The sequence below is a fragment of the Carassius auratus genome, chromosome 32 (assembly GCF_003368295.1).
Source record: "Carassius auratus strain Wakin chromosome 32, ASM336829v1, whole genome shotgun sequence".
In the NCBI taxonomy this organism is placed as follows: domain Eukaryota; kingdom Metazoa; phylum Chordata; class Actinopteri; order Cypriniformes; family Cyprinidae; genus Carassius; species Carassius auratus.
In genome coordinates this window covers 25,464,601-25,487,826 of record NC_039274.1, presented here as the reverse complement: position 1 = coordinate 25,487,826, position 23,226 = coordinate 25,464,601, and the positions used below count along the sequence as shown (strand labels likewise).

The 23,226-nt window shown below is 34.1% G+C and overlaps 1 protein-coding gene across 1 annotated transcript in view; it reads left to right on the top strand.

Moving 5' to 3' along the window:
- LOC113051929 (proprotein convertase subtilisin/kexin type 6-like) overlaps positions 1–22,597 on the top strand; it is a 52,008-nt gene extending 29,411 nt beyond the window's left edge. The window contains exons 12-21 of the mRNA XM_026216120.1: positions 1,733–1,921; positions 7,039–7,175; positions 8,056–8,205; positions 9,365–9,467; positions 10,793–10,989; positions 13,095–13,182; positions 15,426–15,529; positions 16,849–16,978; positions 20,442–20,554; positions 22,344–22,597. Coding sequence (XP_026071905.1) covers positions 1,733–1,921; positions 7,039–7,175; positions 8,056–8,205; positions 9,365–9,467; positions 10,793–10,989; positions 13,095–13,182; positions 15,426–15,529; positions 16,849–16,978; positions 20,442–20,554; positions 22,344–22,444 — 1,312 coding nt within the window. The 3' untranslated portion in view covers positions 22,445–22,597. The remainder of the gene's footprint in view (positions 1–1,732; positions 1,922–7,038; positions 7,176–8,055; positions 8,206–9,364; positions 9,468–10,792; positions 10,990–13,094; positions 13,183–15,425; positions 15,530–16,848; positions 16,979–20,441; positions 20,555–22,343) is intronic.
- Positions 22,598–23,226: the final 629 nt, after the last annotated feature.

Below are 23,226 nucleotides of genomic sequence, written 5' to 3'. Positions count from 1 at the left end.
ATTACAATTTGTGTGCTTGGTTTTATTATTTTTCACACTATTAAGGGGAAATGTGATTTAAATGATTTGGGTTGGAGTAAACTGAAAGGGTCAAGCAATTTAATACTTTATTAATTTTTTTTTTTTATCTTAACAATCCTCATTAGGGGTATGATTGATGCTCTAGCTGCACAAAGGATTATGGGAAATGTAGTTTAGTCCTGCACATCATAAACCACTAGTGTTGTTTTTCCAGATTTATTGCTATCCGTCATGAAAACTACACAAAATGTATTAAATCTATATACATATTTATATTTTATTATTTGTATTCAATGTTTTTAAGATATATACTTAAGGATTTTACAACTATAACATATTAAAATTATGTAAAAATGCATAATGCGTTTGCAACTTATCATTTATTCATCCTCATGTAATTCAGATTATATTTTTCCTTTTGTTAAACGTAAAGTGTAATACTGATCTGTTCTTTTTCATTACATTGAACGTGGATGTTGATGTTCATTGCCAAGCTGTATAAAATAGCAAAAAGGCAGCATAAAAGTCATCAAGCAGCTATAATGGAGTTTATATGGAGATTAATGAACATAAATTTAATTTCACATCTCACACAAAGCTATCATTTGACTTCAGAATACATGAAATAGAGCGCATGAGTTTTAAAGCCTATTTTTATGCCAGTGTTATTTTATATAATAATAATAATAATTATTATTTCAATGTGTAGTTGAGATAGTTTTATAGTTTTCATATGTTTTCATTTTAATTTTTAGTTTGTTTTATATATTTTTAACGTGGTTTTAGTTTTACTTCACTATTAAACCCCTGGTTAAATTAAATTAAATTAAATTAAATTAAATTAAATTAAATTTAATTTAATTTAATTTAATTTAATTTAATTTAATTTAATTTAATTTAATTTAATTTAATTTAATTTAATTTAACAAAATGTATTTCAAGTATTATATCAAGTATTATTTCAAGTTTATTTCAAGTTTTAGTTTCAAGTTTTATTTACCTGTAATATCCCTGGTTTATTGTACATTTATGGAGTTATTTTTTTACCTATTTTAAAATTTTTGACAGTAAAAATTACCATCCACTTATGTAATTCATGCTTTCCTTTAAAAAAAAAATTATGCTTCCCTTTAAAAATGTTAAACATTTATTGTTTATGTTATTCAGGAGACATCAAGTGTCTGAAAGCTTTTTACAATGTTTTCAAAATCAGTAACTATTTATTATCTATGCTCTCATATGAATACATTTTTTGAAACTGAGATTTATACATCACCTGAAAGCTGAATAAATAAGCTTTCCATTAATGTGTGGTGTGTTAGAAAATCGGGAATCAGAGGTTGCAAAAAATATTGAGAATATTGCCTTTAAAGTTGTCAATTCACTTGGACAAATAGGGCATATTGCTGATGATAATACATTTTATGGTAAGAAATTTACAAAATATCTTCATGGAACATGATCTTTACTTAATATCTTCATGATTTTTGTCATAAAAGAAAAATCTATACTTTTGACCCATACAATGTATTGTTGGCTATTGCTACAAATTTGCCAGTGCTACTTATGGCACACATAACCTGAAGTGTTTTTAATCCGTGTTTCGTATGATATACACACATCTTGACAGTCTAATATTGTGTCAGTGAATGCAGGGCTGTGTTTTACATTCTGACCTGTTCTCTGCTGACCCCCTTGGATCCTCCTGCAGGTATATTCGAGCAGATCAGAAGCTGAACGCCAGCATCTCGAGCAACGGCTGCAGCGATCAGCCGGATCAGCGGGTGGTGTTTCTGGAGCACGTGGTGGTGCGCGTCCTCATCATCCACCCACGCAGAGGAGACCTGGAGATCAGCCTCGTATCCCCATCAGGGACGCGATCAACGCTGCTGGCTCAGAGGTGATACATTACAAACAACCACTTTATAGATTCAGTGGTTTCTGCCTTTTATCGGCTGGATTGTGGAGAGGGGACAGGAAGTGATGAAAGAGTTTGATCTTGCGTCATCTGTTTGAGCTCTACAACTCATTGCGATAGAGAAGAAAGTGTGCGAAGCACCAGCGTGTTTCTTTAGATTTATATCTGTTTTTAGGAAAGTACATTAAAAAAATCATGTTCTTCGAAGAAAATGCATTAAAGGAAATTTTTTTTATTACGCACTACACAGTGACTGCAACAACAAAAACGATCTACCCGTCAATCTGTCCGTCTGTAAATATTTATGTTAAATAATTGTATTAAATGTTTTTAAGATATAAAATAAGACCGATTAATCGCATCCAAAATAAAACATTTCGTTTACATAACGTACGTGTGTGTACCGTGTATATTTATTATCTATATATAAATACACACACATACAGTATATTTTTAGAAAATATTTACATGTATATACATGTTTATTCTAATGTTATGTTATTTAATATTTATATAAATATATTAAAGATGTAAACATAACATATTTTTCTTAAATATATACATGAACGTGTTTGTATTTATATATACATAATAAATGTGCACAGTATACACACATATGATATGTAAACAAAAACTGTTATTTTGGATGCGATTAATCGTGATTAATCATTTGACTGCACTAATAAAAACAGTACAATGTAATACATTAAAGGGATAATTCATCTAAAAATTAAAATTCTGTCATTAATTACACACCATCATGTTGTTCCAAACCCATAAGACCTTTGTTCATCTCCAGAACACAAATGAAGATATTTTTGATGAAATCCGAGAGCTTTCTGGTCCTCCATAGACAGCAATGCAACTGAAATGTTACCAGGCCCAGAAAGATTGTAAGAACATTATTAAATTCAATTCAAGTTTATTTGTATAGCGCTTTTTACGATACAAATCATTGCAAAGCAATTTTATAGAAAATTCAGTTTCTACAATACTTAGTAGTAGCTAAGCAGCGGTGACTGTCAGGTAATGTGCATATTGCAGAAATTTTTGGAAAAATGTATATGAGACATAGTCAATCAGACAATCATTATTAACTGCAATTATAATGTGATGGCATAGTAAATAGCAATATTTGTTAGTTTGGAGCTTGTGTAAATCCTAGTTACCACGGGATTTAAATCCTGAAGCAAAACATAGAAACAAATAGAGACATCATTAGCATAGCTGCTGATCCAACCATGTAAAATTAATTAGTTTAACCCAAGCTAATGAATAATAATGTGCTTTTGATCAGATCACAAATTATGAGATGCATTATTCGTATGCTTGGCGAAAGAGATGTGTTTTTAATCTAGATTTAAACAGAGAGATTGTGTCTGAACCCCGAACATTATCAGGAAGGCTATTCCAGAGTTTGGGAGCCAAATGTGAGAAAGCTCTACCTCCTTTAGTGGACTTTGCTATCTTAGGAACTACCAAAAGTCCAGCGTTTTGTGACCTTAGGGTGCGTGATGGGTTGTAGCGTGGTAGAAGGCTAGTTAGGTACGCTGGAGCTAAACCATTTAGGGTCTTATAGGTAAGTAATGATAATTTGTAACTGATACAGAACTTAATAGGTAGCCAGTGCAGAGACTGTAATATTTTCTTGACCTGGTAAGGACTCTAGCTGCTGCATTTTGGACGACCTGTAGCTTGTTTAATGACGAAGCAGGACAACCACCTAGAAGTGCATTACAATTGTCCAGTCTAGAGGTCATGAATGCATGAACTAGCTTTTCTGCATCAGAAACAGATAACATGTTTCGTAGCTTGGCAATGTTTCTAAGATGGAAGAATGCAGTTTTTGTAACATGGGAAATATGATTTTCAAAAGACAAGTTGCTGTCTAATATAACACCCAGATTTTTGACTGTAAAAAACAACAACTTTATTCAACAATTTCTTCACATTCGTCTCAATCTTTGATGCGCACTCACGAGAGCCAGTGGACAGTGACACGGAGGAGAAGAATTGTTGAATAAAGTCGGTATTTTTTGTTTTCTTTGTGCACAAAAATATAAATATTTGTGTGTAGTGTGCAGTGATTGATGTCATACAAATCCGTTTTGTTTTCTCACACAAACATATGACTTCAGAAATCTTCTAATATAGCACACGGGTTGTTTAGGTTGTCGTTTATGGTGCTTTTTTGGAGCTTGATCAGCCATTGATACAACTGTTGTTATATGAAATTTTTATTGCAAAAATGTATGTGCTACAAAACAAATAAAAGCTTGTGCTCTGTCTCTTCTAAAGACACTTGTAGTGTTCAAGACCTTAGGTTTCCCTCATACACACACTAATGTGGTAATATGCTGCTTTTCCCGTAGTGTATTCTAGAGGAGTCCACACGTGCTTCTCTGGTTTCTGTCACACTGGGAGCTTCGTGCTGTCAATCACGCAGCGGTTTGATATCCTCTCTGCTGGTCTCGACGCTATGCTCTCTCCTAAATCTCTCTCCTCTAGGTTTGTGTATGGTTTAGTATTCGCTCAGCAGTTTTTCCTGCACGATTATGAGCACTGAGAGATCCTGAGCATCATTCTTATAACCCTCATGAATAAAACTCTCACACGCTCCAAATCACTCTGCTCCTGCCTCAGCACCCAAATCTTACAGAGGACATAAGCAAAAAAAAATGTCAACAAAATGAAATATCTAAAATAATTTCAAGTATTTTGGCATAAGGCTGCAACATAAATAATGTTGTCTGAATAATTTCTGAATGCACTAGTCATTTAATTATGTTTAATTTTACACAGCTTTTAATGGGAGAACTGTGTCTCTTTAGACATTTGAATGAGAAAAATGTCACAGAAATCAAATCTATAAAACGTAATACACATTTTTTTGTTATTACAGGTATTATTATTTGAAATCTGGCATAGTTTTGTTCTTGATTTCGGAGGATAGTTCACAAATTTAATTGTGTGAAAAATCCTTCCTGTGTGACTAAAAAGTCAATAAAAAATATGTAAAATAATTATACGAATTTTAGCATTAGGCTGCAGTGAAAAAGAAAAAGAAAAAAATATATTTACAAGTTATTTACCTGTTTATATCTGAAAATCTTGCATAGTTTTATTCAAATTTTGGGGGAAATATGGCTCTTCAGACATTTATATGTCAGAAAAAAAACTCAAATCAAATGTGTAAAGAAAACTTAAGTATTTTAAGCATAAATCTACAATATAAAATATAAACATTTCTGAATGCACTGTTATTTTATATTTTCGTGTTCATTTGTTTCATGTTCATTTTTTTCTTTTATTACAGTAATTATTATTTTAATTTGTAAATATTTTTGTTCCTCGGTTTTGGAGGATATTACATTGGCAGGAATGTGGCTCTTTAGACATTTAAATTGCAAAAATATCACTAAATGTACATAATAAAGTATTTTAGCATAAGTCTGCAACATAAAATCTGAAAAGTCTGAATATTTTGTATACACTGCATTTTAATTAATTAATTGATTTATAAAAATTATAGTTTTTGAGGAAGTCACACAATTATTTATTTTTTTTGAAGGAAACATGTCTCTTCAAACATTAAATGCCAGAGCCGTCTTCTGTCCATAACAATGTTCGTCACTCTCTTTTGTCTTCGTGAACGTGTTTCCATTCTCACTCCTCCACAGAAAGCGTATTGTTTTGACGTTCTGTGTCTTATTTAGCGCGTGGAGACAGAAGAGCTGTCAATATCCTCCCCTGCACAAACATCTCCCACCGCGCGTCTGCTTTTGTAATAACAGATGTGACAGTCTCATGGTGCTTCCCGGCTTCGGAGAGCATTTATTAACGGCCAGCGATCGCCCCGAGTGCTGCTCTCTCACCCCAGCCTTTCAGTGCTGAGAGTCAAATCGTGGAGTCGATGGAGCGTTAGCTGTATAACGCCTGCGAATCAACAGGAAAGACATTTGCCTTGAACTATGGAGAGGGATGCTGTGGTCAGGACCTCACTGGTGGTGCAAAATACCATCAAAGTCTGTTAACGCGGGCTGTGAGAGGGCCGAGTTCAGAAAGTGCGGCTTTGCAAAGCTCTCATCAGTAGTGTGATTGTGGACGGGGAGAACTGTGTTTTGTTCATACTGCTCATAAGCAGCAAGAACCAAAGGCTATTAGCTAATGTTAAACCAAATGCAGCATTTAGTCATTAATGACTAAATGATCATAGACAGACAGTGTTATGAATTTATTTTGGTATTGCTCTTTTGTTGTTTTAAAACACAATAATAATAGCACTCTCTAATTCTGTTCTGAAAAACAACAACAACAAAAAATGGTCCCTTTTAGACTTACACTCTATTCATTTGCTGCTTGTTTTCTTAAAAAAAAAAATAACACTAGCTTTCTAATTTTTTTTATTCTATCTGTTTTATTTTCATTTATTATTTTATTGTACTTTTTAACATTGTTTTTTATTTTATTATTTCAATATTCTTAGTTGAATTATTTTTATTTTTAATTGAATTGTATCATTTATTTGCTTGTTTGTTTATTTGTTTGAAGGAAAATCTGATCATTTTAATAGATCAGTGTGTGTGTGTGTGTGTGTAGGTGTGTGTGTGTATCAATTTGCTTGATTTTTATACATTTATCTTGAATTATTTAATTAATTACATTAAAAAAACATTATTAGTATAATTAGTATATACATTTTTTTCTTTAAGGCAAATCTGTATGGTTAAAGATCTATGAATGATAAAACATATATATGGTTCTGTTGTTGATAAAAACCCACCCCTTTTATTCTCATTAAATATTTTGTTTCACTCTGAAATACTTTAAATGGTTAATTCATCATTTTCTCACCCTCATGTCCTTCCAAACCACATTAGTTAGAAACAGTTTAATCTTTAGCTTGTTAGTAAAGGTTTACACTTTAGATGGTTAATTTCTCATCTGTTATTGAGGAGGTTCAGGTTCTTTTGAGTGATCTTCTTCACTGTGAATAACGAGCAGTTATTAGTGATGCAGCGTAACACATGACTTGGTCTGATCTCCTTATTTTCGTTATTCTCTCTGTAACGTTGACCTGTGTTTCTTCCGTCTTCCAGATTGTTTGATAACTCCCACGAGGGCTTCAGGAACTGGGAGTTCATGACGGTTCACTGCTGGGGGGAGAGAGCGGAGGGCACGTGGACGCTGGAGGTCTCAGACTCGCCGTCTCAGCGGCGTAACCCTGAGGTGTTGGGTAAGGAACGAGGAACGAGGCTCAGTATCTAACGTCAGGGTGCTGCGCTGCTAATCATGTTCAGTCTAGACACAATATAAACATCTGACTCACATATCTGACTGTATTCCCAAATTCAGAGACTAATCATATTCAATATAAAGCTAATATGCAGCTGAATTTGATTTTCCCTTCAGTACTAGTTTGCTTTCACACTGTATTATGTTGTTTCTCACCATTGTGCAGATGTGTAATACTTCCAACTTCAGTATTTTTTTATATAATTTTATAAATAATTTCATTTCAAGTCATTACATTGTTAGAATTATTTTATTGTGCTTTCTAATATTGTTTTTCATTGTATTATTTCATAATTTTTAATTGAATAATTTTTATTTTTACTTGAATTTTATATTTTATTATTTTATTTTACTATTTATGTATTTTGTTTTAATTAAGTTACAATTTATTTGTATTTATATTTCATAATTATCTTGTTAATGATTATCTTAATTATTTAAAATGTATTTTTTTATATAAAATAATATTTATCTAATTAAATTAAATGTATTTTTTTCAATTACAATTATTTCATATAATATTTAATAAATTATATTATATTTAATTAATTATATTATTTAATATATTATATTATTATATATTTTATTTTATTAAAACTATGATTAAAAATATAAACTTTATAATTTACTTTATTTTTCGTTATTATTAATATTTTTTTGACTCTCAGTACTTTTGAGTACCTTTGAGCTATGGTGCAGATCTGGATGTATGCACATCCTCTTTCTCGTCAGGATTTGATGTGTTTAATTTGAATGCATAGCAGAACTTTCTCTGTCCACTTCATGGCTTGCTGTCTTGCTCTTTCTTTCTTCTCTGTCAGGTAAGCTGAAGGAGTGGACACTCACCCTTTACGGCACGGCTGAGCACCCCTACCAATCCCAGAGTCCCCAGCACTCGAGCACAGCAGGCAAGGAGCTGAAAAACACAGGAGCCCCTGAGCATGAAGACGAGGAAGAGGAGGAATATAATGGTACTCACAGAAATACCTAGACAAGTTCAAAAGTTCGGGGACATCTTTTAATCCTCTGCTCATCAGGGCTGCATTTATTTGATCAAAAATACAGTAAAAACAGTGAAATATTATTATGATTTAAAATAACAGTTTTCTGTTGTAATATATGATAAAATATAATTTATTCCTGTGATCAAAGCTGTATTTTCAGCATCGTTCCTCCAGTCTTCAGTGTCACATGATCCTTCAGAAATCACTCTAATATGCTGATTTGCTGCTAAAGACACATTTCTGATTATAATCAATAATGAAAACAGTTGAGCTGCTTCATATTTTAGTGTAAACATAATTTTTTCATGATTTTTTGATCAATAGAAAGTTTAAAAACAGGATGCATTTGAAATAGAAATCATTTTAAATGTTTTTACTGTCGCTTTTGATCAATTTAATGCTAAATTAAAGTTTTTATTTTAATAAAAATCGTACTCACCCCAAATTTCTGAATGGTAGTGTATATATAAAAATGTATTTTAAACACGCACAAGGATCAGGTGATGTATCCTGGACACTTTATTTATTAATGGTCTAAAAATTTTTTTATTAATGTTCAAAATAAAAGCCAAACAAATATGAGCTACAGAAATATATATATATTGGTACTGTCCTAATATTGAAGCAAAATATAAAAAAAAACTCTTGATAGGATTTTGATGTGTCTCAGTTTTAATGAATAGTATGATAAAATGAATACTGTATGTATTTTATATATAAATGTGATGGTACCTGTTGCTTGTTGATAGTGTAAAATAAATGATGTCTTCAACCTAGAAACCATGTAAACAACTTAAAACATAAATGTAGATAAGACGTATATTACTCTTGCATTATTGAAACACTATTATCCTGTTTAACACTGTCAGCTGCTTTGACTCAATCTGTACTGTGTAAAGCTCTATATAAACAAAGCTGTCTTGACTTGACTTCTTATATTTGATCCTCTTTATCAACCTTATGAGATTTATTATTATAAACCTGACATCGTTGTTTACGATGAATATTGTTGACTCTCTGAAGACTTCATGCAAGTCATTTGCAAGTGGCTTTGAGTCAGAGTGTATGTTAAATGAATAACTATAGATGTTATATTATCCCCTGCTGGTTTGTGACTGTATTTCAGGTCCGTGTCATCCTGAATGTGGAGATCAGGGCTGCGACGGGCCGGACGCCGATCACTGCCTCAACTGCATTCACTTCAGTCTGGGCAGCCTCAAGACCGGCAGGTGCCAGAAGGACATTTCTACTCTGAATTGGTTTAGTGTTACAGATAGTGTGTCCAAAATCAAAGTATGAGGGGTTTTTGTTTTTGTTTGTTTTTTCAGTTTTGCCCTGTAGGATTATTATAGTTGACTAAAACTAAAATCATGGGGGAAAAAAAACAAACATTTTCATTATTTGAAATAAAAAGAAATAAATACAATTGAATTACACTACATTTTTAATGGAAGAATTTTACATTTATTCATCAAGTCAAACTAAAACTAAAATAAAAATTAATAAAATATAGACATACTTAAAAGGGTAATATGATGCTTTTTTAAAGATCATTATTTGGGGCATATTTAATAATTAAAAAAAACATTATTTTTCAAATACTGTATATTATTGTAGGTCCTCTATGCCCCGCCTCTATCTAACGAGTCGTTTTCTATAAAGTCCCTCCTTCTGACAAGCACAGTCTGCTCTGATTGGCCAACTGACCCAGTGCATTGTGATTGGCCGAACACCGCAAGCACTCGTAGGAAATGTAATGCCCCTTTCCATAATCATGAGTTTCATCTTTTAAAATAAATGTAAAGACAGTTAATAATGTCCTTAGTTTTACCATCAGTTCAAGCCTGAAAGAGGAACAGAGTGGTGTGACAGACGCAGTGATGAAGCATCCACATCTCTCTCCATACACACACACACACACACACACACACTCGTGACACGCAAAACTCCGCATTTGAACATTCAGTAGCAAATACTTAAACTAACCCTGGACTACAAAACCAGTCTTAAGTCTCTGGGGTATATTTTTAGCAATAGCCAAAAAATGATAAAAAATACATTGTATTTTTCTTTTATGCCAAAAATCATTAGGATATTAAGTAAAGATCATGTTCCATGAAGATATTTTGTAAATGTCCTACCATAAATATATCGAAACGTAATTTTTGATTAGTAATATGCATTGCTAAGAATTCATCTGGACAACTTCAAAGACAATCATTTTTGTGCCCCCTCAGATTCCAGATTTTCAAATAGTTGTATCTCGGCCAAATATTGTCTGATCCTAACAAACCATACACCAGTGGATTTATTCGGCTTTCAGACAATGTATAAATCTTCGAAAAGACAATTTCGTTTATGACTGGTTTTGTGGTTACATATTTGTGCATCACATATTTGAATCGATTTTCAACCGACTCGCGGTTAATCATTACATATTGTAGTACAGTATATTGAACATATACAGTATAGTAAAGTCTGTTTAGTTTTCCTCATTGTCAAACAGATTTATTCTTCAGCTTCTCTTTACACTTATCTCTTGTCCTCCTCACAGGACGTGTGTTAGTCACTGTCCTCTGGGTTATTTTGAGGACGGAGAGGTCCGCAGATGTCGCCGCTGTCACCGCGGCTGTGAGAAGTGTGTGGCTCGTGGGCCGAACGAGTGCCGGTCCTGCCGGAGAGGGCTTTACTTCTACTCGAAGGAGAGCACCTGTGTGGAGACATGTCCTGCCGGCTGCTTCCCCGACAGCGGTGAGTCCAGCGGAGACGGGACGTCCACTGATGCACACTTCACTTTACTAAGCTGAAGCTTCCATAGCACCACATGCAGCTAGTGAACACCTCCCAGAATACAGCGGTCTGTCATTTAGGAAAGATTCTCTAATGGTGTCAGAAATAAACTTATATTGAGGAGTAATATATAGATTTTTACATTTATTATATTTTTAACATTCAAAAAAAATGCAGTAAAATATAATTGTTTATTTACAATTACTCATTTAAAAGGCGCTGTTAACCAAAGCAACTTACAAATGAGGAACGTCATAAACACCAGCAATACGAAGCTATAAGAATAGTGAACCAGTTAAAGTAAATTTGTAAATTATGCATAAATTATCCAGATATTTCTAAGCTAATGATGTGATATTCTAATAACACATATTGTTTGTTTGTTTTTTTTTTGTTAATTTTTTAATTTAGTAATCCAAATAAATTACATTTATAATCTTCTTTTTAAAGTGCATCATGGGATTGCATTCTTTTTAAAGGATTAAAAGGACGCACAATTTTGCCTTTGAATTTCTGCAAAATAAAGTCCCTAAAAAGGCAATATAATTATGCTACCTACATGTGGTGTTGTGTTTACCATGCTTTACTAGAGTAGATTATCCAAACATGTAAATTAAATCGATATTTACTCACCCACATGTTCAATCTCATATAACTTTAATAATACATCTTTTATAATATTAAGCAAAAAAAATTACAATATAATGTGTGTATGTGTGTGTGTGTGCTCGCTCTTGTTCTTGTGTCATATCAGGACACAACTGTATAATGACATGGGTATGACACAGGTATTACAAGGAGAGGGTGACTTATGAGGACATAACCCATGTCCCCATTTTTCAAAACGCTTATAAATCATACAGAATGATTTTTTTTTTTTTGAGAAAGTAAAAATGCACAAAGTTTCCTTTGAGGGTTAGGGTTAGGTGTAGGGTTGGTGAAGGGCCATAGAATATACAGTTTCTACAGTATAAAAACCATTACACCTATGGGATGAACACACTTTTCACAAAAACAAACGTGTGTGTGTGTGTGTGTGTGTGTGTGTGTGTGTGTGTGTGTGTGTGTGTGTACGTATGAATGTATGTATGTGTGTATATATATATATATATTCCAGTAATAAACAATAATATTTATGAGCAGCTTTTCTTATACTTTCCTTTTTTAAAAGTGCATTATGGGATTGTCTTCTCTGTGAAGGATGCATAAGATTCTGCCTTTGAATTTGGCTAAAGAACATTGAAAACATGCAAATGATGCCTCAAGTAGTTCATTTAAATATAAAAATATTGTAATTATTTACAATGTTTTTTTGTCATTTATGAAGCCTAACAGATGTGAAAACATGTTTTTTTTTTTAAGTGATAATAAAATAATTCACCTGGTAAAATGACAGTACTATTCCGAAAATACTTAATTATTTATTTTTATAATATGTATCGGGAAATTCATTTTGTAATAATAAAAAAATCAACTTATAGTTTTTGTTGTTATTGCTATTGTTAAATATTACTATTGTATTTTACTCTTGATGTGAATAGTTTATAGTTAGTTTACACGTTTTATCTGTTCATCAAATAATAAAAATTAGACTTATTCATTTAATTGAAATCAAGTGTTAGTAGCATGGTCCAGGTCTACCTCTCAGAATACTCCTGTGACAGCATCATTATAAGGTCCATTCAGTATCATTCAGCAGCTTATCTCTTTGCTCAGGAGCTGATTAACCTCCTCCATCCCCAGCTCCTCCTTTCGTCCACAGTCAGGACTTGGCTTTCTGATATTCCTTTTTGAATCAGCCTCCTTTATTTTTAATGATGTTGATACTTTAAATTGCCATTAAGAACATTAATGATATGTGCTACATTTATGTTGGTTCTGTTCTGTTTTCTTAATGGGGTTATCACTGCTCTCCCTGCTCTTAGCCATGCTAAGCTACATTGATGGGGAGTTTTTGCCAATCCAAACCGTAGTCTGACTGTCAATTATCTTTGACTATAGTGCTCCTGACAGAACTTTCTTTGATCGTCTGTGTGAGCTTCACATCACATCTTCTTTCTTTCCAGGCCAGAGACGTTGTCTGAAGTGTCACGAGAACTGTTTGAAATGCTTGCGAGATGCAGACAGATGCACGGCCTGTAAAGATGGCTTCAGGTAATACTAATAAACATCAAGGGCCCTGTTTTAACGATCTAAGCTCATGGTCTAAAGCACACGGTGCAGATGCACTCAAGGCGTGTCTGAATCCACTTTGGTTAATTTAACGAAGGGAAAGTGGTCAGCGCCCGGGCGCATGGTCTAAATGGGCTGTCCCTGTTCTCTTAATGAGTAATGGATGTTTTTTGTGCATAACATGCAATAAACCAATTAGAGTCTCATTTACCGTCCCCTTAAAGAACCAGATGTGCTCGAACCATGGTGGTCTTGCTATTTGCATGGCAGAATGTAAATTTTAATTTGTAAATATGTTTGTGTGATGCTGCACGTCCCTGTGTGTGTAATAAGCAAAGTGTACGTGCGTAGTATAACTGCCTATAGGTGCATATAATTAACGCGCTCTTTAAATAACAAAGAAAAAATATTGAACCAGACTTTAGACCAGGTTTGGGTTTGGCGCAACAATCTACCCACCAACAATGCTCCTGAACACACCTCTTTTTTAGACCACAAATGAGCGCCAATGCATTTGCTATTTAAACAACGTGGCACAGGATTGGAAAATGAGAGCTGCTTTGCAATTGCTCTAAAATCCTGATGAGTAAAACATGCACAGCTTCATTTCCCGTGTTGAACTGCTGCTCTCATAGTGTGGCAGTCGAGATGCATCATCTAATCGTCACTAGATTGCTGCTTGGTTGCAGCATAAATGAGCATAAACCAAATGAGCATTTAAAAGTCTCTTGCAGCCATTTGAGTTTAAAAGGCAGAGCTGTGACCCCTCTATGCACTCGATTCATAATATATATGGATTTCTGATTTCCCATGACATCTGTAGCCTCATGCTGGTGCGGACGAAATAGTGTAAGAAGTCAGGCTTTGGGGTCTTGTGTGGGTTCAGGACATCTAGGGAACATCTGCTCATCTTTATGCATGCTGTCTTTGCTGTGGTTTAGATGAGCCGGACAGACCAGGCTTTAGTTCTTGAAAGGCAGTCTGGTCTTGTGAAGGGTAAAACACAGGACACTTTGCGCCATGACCTCTCGACGGCATTTAATCTGTCAGGGTTATATATCGTGATTTGCTGTGTTTTTTAAAGAGCAGATCGAGGGCAAATGTGCGTCACACTCGCTCAGATGATTATTGAAATGCAAGTCATTTTCAACCACTGACCCACAATACCCCACTTCCATAACAAACCCGCTCTTTTAGCCAAGACTAGATCAAACCACCGTGAAGAAGACTGTAGAGTTGTTTTCTCAGACACACATTAAGCCTCATCTTGGATTGAGAATCACTGGGAACTGATTTGTTTGAAAATATGATTTAGCTTGACGATAGTTTCAATCTGTCCCTCATTTAGACCATTAAAAGCTTAAAGGAGCTGCACTTTTGGAAATAGGGCCGTCACAGTTATGATATTTATGTTTTTTAACTGTTCAACAAAAAATAATTACAATTATTTAATTGTCTATTTTGTACATGTTTGTTACAGTATTATAAACATAATTGAAATATAATAAATGATGCCGTTTAAGGGTTAATAATATAATGAACACATTAAAGTGACATAACAATACTATTCTAAATATTAAAATACTTGGTTTATTATCATATTATAAAATTGAAAATAAAATCATTATTATTAACTATTCTTATTGTTTTACTAATATATAATTTGTTTTAGTCTTGGTGTGAATAGTTTGAAGTTAGAGTCTACGATTGGGAATTATGACATTTTGATTGTTGATTATTTATCTGATTTACCTGTTTTTGTGCATGTTGGTAAAGTCAGAAGTTGGAAATAAGGTATAATTTGGTAAATATGGCACATCATTAAGTAATATATATATATATACTATTCCACATATTCACAGACTTTACTATTTAGTTCTTATTGCCATTATGTTATTTATTTATTTAAAATGATGAAAAGTCCACTGTTGTTACAGTAATACCAACAATTACTATAGATGATTTATATTTTTTGCAAATTTTATTGTTGTTTTTATTATTATTATTATTATTATTATTGCATTTTTTGTTTTGCTCTTGGTGTCAGTAAACCTTTAGGTTCATAAAAGTCAAGTAAATGTCATCAGTCATATGTTAATGTGCTGAGAGATTTTTTTTTTTTTGCTTTTCATGATGTTTTCTCTTTAAAGCTGTGGAAATATTGCAGTGAACTGCTGAACTGGTTTATTCTGTTCTTCTTCTTCTTCTCTTTTTCCTGATTAAAGTCTGGCAGGAATGACCTGTGTTCCAGAATGTGCCAATGGAACGTTTTTTAACCTGGAAGAAATGAAGTGCAGCCCCTGCCATGTCTCCTGCTCCACATGCACAGGTAACCTATTCTATTCTATTCTATTCTATTCTATTCTATTCTATTCTATTCTATTCGATTCGATTCGATTCGATTCGATTCTATTCGATTCGATTCTATTCTGTTCTGTTCTATTCTATTTCATCCCATCATATTATGTTATGTTATGTTATGTTATTCAATCCTGTCCTGTTTCATCCCATCATATTATATTATATTATATTATATTATATTATATTATATTATATTATATTATATTATATTATATTATATTATATTATATTATATTATATTATATTATATTATATTATTTAATTCTGTCCTGTCCTATTTCATCCCATCCCATTCTATTCTATTCTATTCTATTCTATTCTATTCTATTCTATTCTATTCTATCCTGTGCTATCCTTTCCTATCCCATTCTATTCTATTCTATTCTATTCTACTCTATCCCATCCCATTCTATTCTATTCTATTTTATTCTATTCTATTGCCATCTCATCCCTATTCGAATCCCTATATGTTTAAACAGTTAGGTCATTTTTCATACATTTCATACATTATTAATTATTTTGTTTTGCATTAATCAAAAGGTGTACGTAAATGTAGGCAGTCATTATATTCAGAACAGCACAAACTTATACAGCAGCGTTATAAACAAGAATTTCAGATTGACCAACTTATATTTCAGACAAAATTTTGCCTGTTCAGGTTTTGTTGCCATCTGTTGGAGAAACTGTAGTTTAGTATCTTAAAGCTCAATACAGATGAATTGATAATGTCCCGGTTTTATTATTTACATCAGAGTTTCTCCACTCAAGGTCTGGTGAAATTGAATCCAGTCCTGGTCAAACTCAGCTGAACAAGCTGATCAAGGTCATCAGGATTACTAGAAAATAACATTCTGCTAGACTATAGCAGACCTTGAGGAACGAGTCGAGAAACCCCATTTACATCCATTTATTATCAAAAGTCTCATTCAGAATCAGTGCAGTACTCTCACAGGACATCACCGATGTGAGCAGACTCCAATAACACTCACAGAATATGAAATCAACTGAACACAAATGAGGTCTTCTTTTTTCACAGTGAGAAACTGAAGAGGAAAGTGTGTGTATTGTTTTGAGGACCGCAGGAGTGAACGAGTCGCTGCTCAGCTATTGAACTTAATTAACTTACTTCATTAAACCAAATCACCAGAGACGCCTGATAAGCCCCGAGTTGTTTGCTTTCCAAGTTCGCTGAAATGTGGAGAGCTGTTATAGACACAGCGGGGCAGAGGGAAATAAATTGACAGTAAATAACGGAGAACTGAGCTAACGGTGTGCTTGTGTTTGCAGGTCCAGGACTGGAGGAGTGTATTCAGTGTGCACCAGACTATCTACAGCAGGAGTGGAGGTGCGTCCGAACCTGTGCTCCTGGATACTACAGAGGAGAGGCGGCGGGATTCACACAGAGGATGTGCCGCAAGTGAGTCCTCCACACGTCTCACATGACCTCTGTACAGCTGCATTCATGTGACCAGCAGGGCTCGTGCTTTATGAATGTGCATTAAATGAAGTTTTGAAAGTGACAGCTGGAGCACACCTATGATGCTTTAAAATGCTAAACATTTTCAAGATGTTTCATATTTAAAAAAAAAAACAATGTTACAATTAAAATTCTTGCAAAGCACAGTTTCAAGTTCTATGACAACCAATCTAACATTTTTCTGTCAGGTCATCCTCTTTGTCTTTGTTTCCGACTGTAATGTCATCAAGGCTGATTATCCGTCTCATTGAAATTGCAGTTGTTGAAATTGTAGCCTTGGTAAAGGATTGTGTACTTTTTACATTGGAATTCTTTCTTATTGCTCTCTGGCAGAAATGTGAACACACACATACACACACAAGCGCACACACACAGACACACACACAGACACAAACACACGCACACACACGCACGCACACACACACACACACACACACACGATATATAAAACTAACTTATTGTATTTATTTAATAAAGAATTCATTTTGTGTATAAAATTTTATACAATTAAATTTATGCATTTAATTATATATATATATATATATATATATATATATATATATATATATATATATATATATATAATTATTTAAATATTTTTTCATATATAAGATATATAGTATTTACATACAAATATAAAAAATATTTTATATTTATACACATTTATTTTATTTGCTTAAATGCACAATAAATATTTATAGATTTCTTATATATTCTTATTATATATTCTTACATTCTATAAATATGTATTGTATATAATATATATGCACACACATTAGAATTTTATATATGTGTATTGTATTTACTGTTCATATAAATTATATACAAATATTAAATAAATATATTTACTTTGTATTCATATGCAAGTTATATATTCTTATATTATTGAAATCTATAAATATATATATTGTCCGTATAAATTATATTTTAAGTTATTTTTTAGTTTATGCTTTTTTGTATCTGCATAATGATCTAATAGCAATCTGTTTTTCAGATAATACCAGAGAGAAAGGGTAGAAGAAAGCGTATCTTTCGTGTATGGCTGAGATTTACAGCTCGATTCTTGTAATGTGCAGCATAAGGGCAGTGGGACACTCCACAGTTTATAAATCAACAGTCTTTTGCTTTATGAATGCTGTCTCAAGCAAATAGAGGCTTTTATGAAGGTCACAGATGGTGATTGCAGTGGAAACGGGTTCTTCTCCGACTCTGAGTCCGGTTGAGCTTCACTGCAGGCAAATAGATCAGACAGCCGTTAAACAGAAGTAAAGTGTGGCCCTGAGGTAACCAACCCACACTGGAAAACATTCGCTTTGAACTCATATACAGCAAATGACAAAGTGCATATATTAAATACTGCATAAGAGCACCGAGGTCACACACAAAGTGCCAAGGACAGGTTTAAAGCCTGTCATTTTGAGGTCAGTCAGAGCGTGTGTATTTTATAATGATTAATTAGCCCCTTCAAATCATAATGGGCCTAGGCCTGTATAAAGATATTTATCCTCATATGAAGATGCATAAACACTGAATACGGGTTATTTCCTGTACACTTACAGTACTGATCAAAACTTTGTGGTCAGTAAGATTTTGTTGAAGCTTTTTTAATTGAACAAAGATGCATTAAAATAATCAAAAGTGACAGTGAAGACATTTATAATGTTACAGAAGGTTTCTTTTTTAAATAAATGCTTTTCTTTTTAACTTTCTATTCATTTGTATTCACCACAACTATTTTAAACATTGATATTAATAATTGCATTTATTTATTTATTTCTTTATTTCTTGAGCAGCGAAGCAGCATTTTAGAATGATTTCTGAAGGATCACGTGACTGAAGACTGGAGTAATGAAGCTGAAAATTCAGCTTTTCATCACAGGAATAAATTACATTTTAACATGCATTCAAATAGCAAGCAGTTATTTTAAATTGTAAAAATATTGTACAATATTACTGTTTTTACTGTATTTTTTATCAAATAAATGCAGCCTTGGTGAGCATAATAGACTTTCAAAAACAAACTTAAATTTCAGTTGACTGCAATACCAGTAAAACGTCACAATTTTTGATGCCACATTAAAAGACAGTTCACTCAGAAATTTCAATTTTGTTACGCTTATGTTTAGACCACATGACAAGTTGTTGTTATTGAAATTATTTAACTACATATCAAAGTTGCAACACAAGAAATCACAGTAAACAAGGTATATTTTGACTCACAATGTTGCCAGATCTTGCTATAAAAAACAGCAAACAAGAAAACGGTCATAATAAATCCAAACTTAAATATGCCAAATACTAAAATATAACGACCTGCGCATACTCTATTAACTCTATAAACTGGAATGTTTTTTTTAGCTGAGTCCAAATAATAAGCAATTAAAATAAATGGACATGGCAACCCTGCAAGTGTGTGCGCTGCAAAGCAGCCTTCTACACAAAAACAAAACACAACAGCTTTGTCGACGGTGGTTAAGTTAAAATTGCAAGACATAACGAGTCAGTGGCCGCTGTTATATTACTCTGGTCAAAAATAAGTGATCCCAAACGTGTAAGATGGCAAAACGGTGCTACAACAGCATCATCCATCACAGTTTCAAGAGTGAGTTTTGTTCTGTATGCACACAAAACTAGAATTTAGGGGATTCACTCACTAATATACATATTAGTTCAATGTTTCTCCTCCAGAATCAGTTTTATGGCACAGTTTGACTCGTATCAGTTATACTAAAAAGTACTACAGAGTTTGTGCCAGTTTTAAAAAGGTGTTAAAACCTCATGTACTTTTCGGAGCCCTCTGGCAGATTTTGTTCTTGTTTTGCTTCTCAAGTAAATGATCTTTAGACATTTTCAAGACAAGACAAACTTTGCTAGTACAGGACATTTATGTATAGAGAGCATATTTTGTTTCATTTAGTGGATTCCTTAAATTGTCTTTTCTTGATCTTTAAAAAGGTCTAACATTCACCTTCATAAAAGGTAAAACCCTCCAGAAACCCTGTACTAAAGCAGCACTTTATGATTCATTGCACTGCACTCTTAAAAATAAAGTTGCTTCCAAAGGTTCTTCACAGCGATGCAATAGAAGATCCATTTTTGGTTCCACAAAAAACCATTCCGTCAAAGATTCTTTAAAGAACCATCTCTTTCTTACCTTCTAATAATCTGAAGAACCTTCTTTCACCACAAGGAACCTTTTGTGAAACAGAATTTGGTTTGGTTCTTCATGGAACCATCTAGACGAAAAGGTTCTTCTATGGCATCGTGAAGCACTTTTATTTTTAAGAGCGTGGCTCTGTTGATGGCGGTCGCTCTCTGGAAATCTGTCAGTGTCATTTATCAAACCCAGTCTTTATAGACATTAATAGCAGAAGCTGGTGTGTGGTTCTGGTTGTGTTTTCAGGTGTGAGGAGCACTGTTTGAGCTGTCAGGGTCCTGGAGCGAGCTGCACACAGTGTAAGGACGGATACAGCCTCGTCAGCCGGACCTGCGTCATGAACGCCACCTGTAACAACGGTACGTACCTTCAGTTTGTTGTGCTCCGCTTTTCTCCACATGTGTCAGAAAGAGACCCCTGCTGGTACCGAGACTCAAACCTGCCACCTTCTGACGTGCCCACCTTCTCCATTCCTGTTCATAAGAGTCATTAATTTGTGAATTAGGCTACACTGGTCGCGCTGCATATTTACTGCACTGTGTGACAAAGACAATATTTGTATTATTTTGCAGCACCCACACTTTCACTCATCTCAACACAATATAACACAATTCAGAGTGCAAACTCACAACTCGCATCAATTCATCCATGGCACTGTAGATCCAGTGACGGACGTGCGTAGATCTGTTAACAGATTTGAACATTATGAGAATGATTGGATTCCCACAGTTGTGTGTGTGTGTGTGTGTGTGTGCATAAGTAATTTTCCTTCATTCTTCTGTATTGTTGCATAGAACAAGGGCAGTGCTTCAAGTCTTCAGTTGCTTCTCTGTGAAAACACAATACAAAATCTGTCATCATTTTGTCCCTCATCTTCCAAACATGAAGGATTTTCTTTATTCTGTTGGGGGGGGGGGTGTTCGGCACTTCAGTTTTGGTCTGTTCACTCAAACTGTTTGACTTTAAAAGAGGTGCTTTATTATCCTTTTTTTTTTTTTTTTCAAATCCACCCTTGTTGCATGGAAAAGAGTCACTGGGACATTCTGTCAAACATCTAATTTTTGTGTTTGACAAAAGAGATTTCATCTTGATAATTGATTAATCAAAATGAATTTAGATAATCTATTTAATTATGTTTTATCTATTCAATCATTGCACTGATTTGCAAATCGGGGGCATTGAGCATTAAATAACATACGACAACGTGAGTTTAGGACTGATTCGTGAGTTACTGTGACTGATGCATTGAATAGAATTTTGTTTCTGAATCAGGCTAATATTTAATTAAAAAATACATTTTAAACAATTATAAAATAATTGTTAAAAAAGATATATAATTGCCTTACCTTGTTTATTTCTTCATTTATGTATTTTTTCACAAAGTTTTAAGGAGCTTTCTGTTATCACAGTCTCATGGAGTAATTCATATGGATGACGTTGTGTCAAACTGACCTGACTCGGGTGTTTACGAGGCTCTCAGACGTCAAAGCTTCTCAAAGTTTGTTTTTGCACAGCTATAAACGCTGACATTAGAGAGAGGAGAAAGAGGGACACAAAAGATTTCAGAAGAGAATGACGTATGGAGGGAAGATTAAAGGGAAGAGGGTCGTGCGTGAGTGAAAGGCTGGAAGGATCAGAGCGAGGCAGAGCACTGGCAGGACAGCAACAATGCTTTCACCAGGATCCGCTGCTCCTCATTTCCCTGGAACCTCCTGTCTGTCCAAACTTACATAACATGAGCTTCAGATCACCCAGAGAGGAGAAAGAGAGACAGAAGACGGTCCACTTTTGTTAGTGGCACCTCTCATTCAGGTGTAGGGCATTTGGGTTTCATCCTAGACTCTTAAAACTAAAGGGTCTTTATTGGTTTTGGTGGTTCCATTGGAACCTTGAACATTCATGGAACCTTTCAAATGCAGAAAAAGGTTCATTTAAGCACTGTTCACTGAAAGCTTTTTTGGGGAACCAACTATGGTTCTTCTGTGGCATCACTATAGAAACATTAAATTTTTAAAAGTGTGTTTGAGAATTTTTTTTTTTTTTAAGAAACTTTGGGACGTGACGTGCAGGATCATTCAGATGTGTGATGTGTTTGATAAAGAGACACAGACACGACTGAAGTCTGAACCCTCTCTTTCTCTCTTCCAGCGGATGAAGTATTCTGCGAGATGGTCAAGTCGAACCGACTGTGTGAGAAGAAGCTCTTCCGTCAGTTCTGCTGCCGGACGTGTTCGATGACGGCTGGATGACAGCAAGGAAAGAGACTAATGGACTGACCTACTATTTCTTTGGTTGTGTTATCTAATGTACATTTTAAACTAGTTATACTGTGATTATTAAAGGAACAGTTCAGCCAATAATGAAAATTTGCACAGAATGAACAGTGCTCTCTTCCACCCTGAATGCCCACAGCTGAAGTGCCCTTGAGCAAGGCACTGAACCCCCAGTTGCTCCCCAGGTGCTGGATATATAGCTCTCCACTGCTCCGGGTGTGTGTTCACGGTGTGTTCACTTCTCACTGCTGTGTGTGTGCACTTGGATGGGTTAAATGCAGAGCACCAATGCTGAGTATGGGTTACCATACTTCGCAAATGTCACGACTTTCACTTTTTTTTCATCAGAACAGATTTGGAGACATTGCATCACTTGCTCACCAGTGGATCCTCTGCAGTGGATGGGTGCCGTCAGAAATGAGAGTCCATACAGCTGATAAAAACATCACAATAAACCATGAGTATTCCACACCACTCCAGTCCATCAGTAAACATCTAGTGAAGCGAAAAGCTGCATGTTTCTTAGAAACAAATCCATCATTAAGGAGTTTTAACTTTAAAACATCACTTCCTGCTAAAATATGAGTCGTCTATCCATAATCTTGCTTTTCAGGAGATGTTTTTTTTTACTGGAGGAAACGTTATTATGGATCATGGACTCATGTTTTGACCAGAAATTATTGCTAAAATCATCTTGATGGATTTGTTTTTCTGTTTTTCTCTTCACAAGATGCTAATTGATCATTATGTGGATTGTG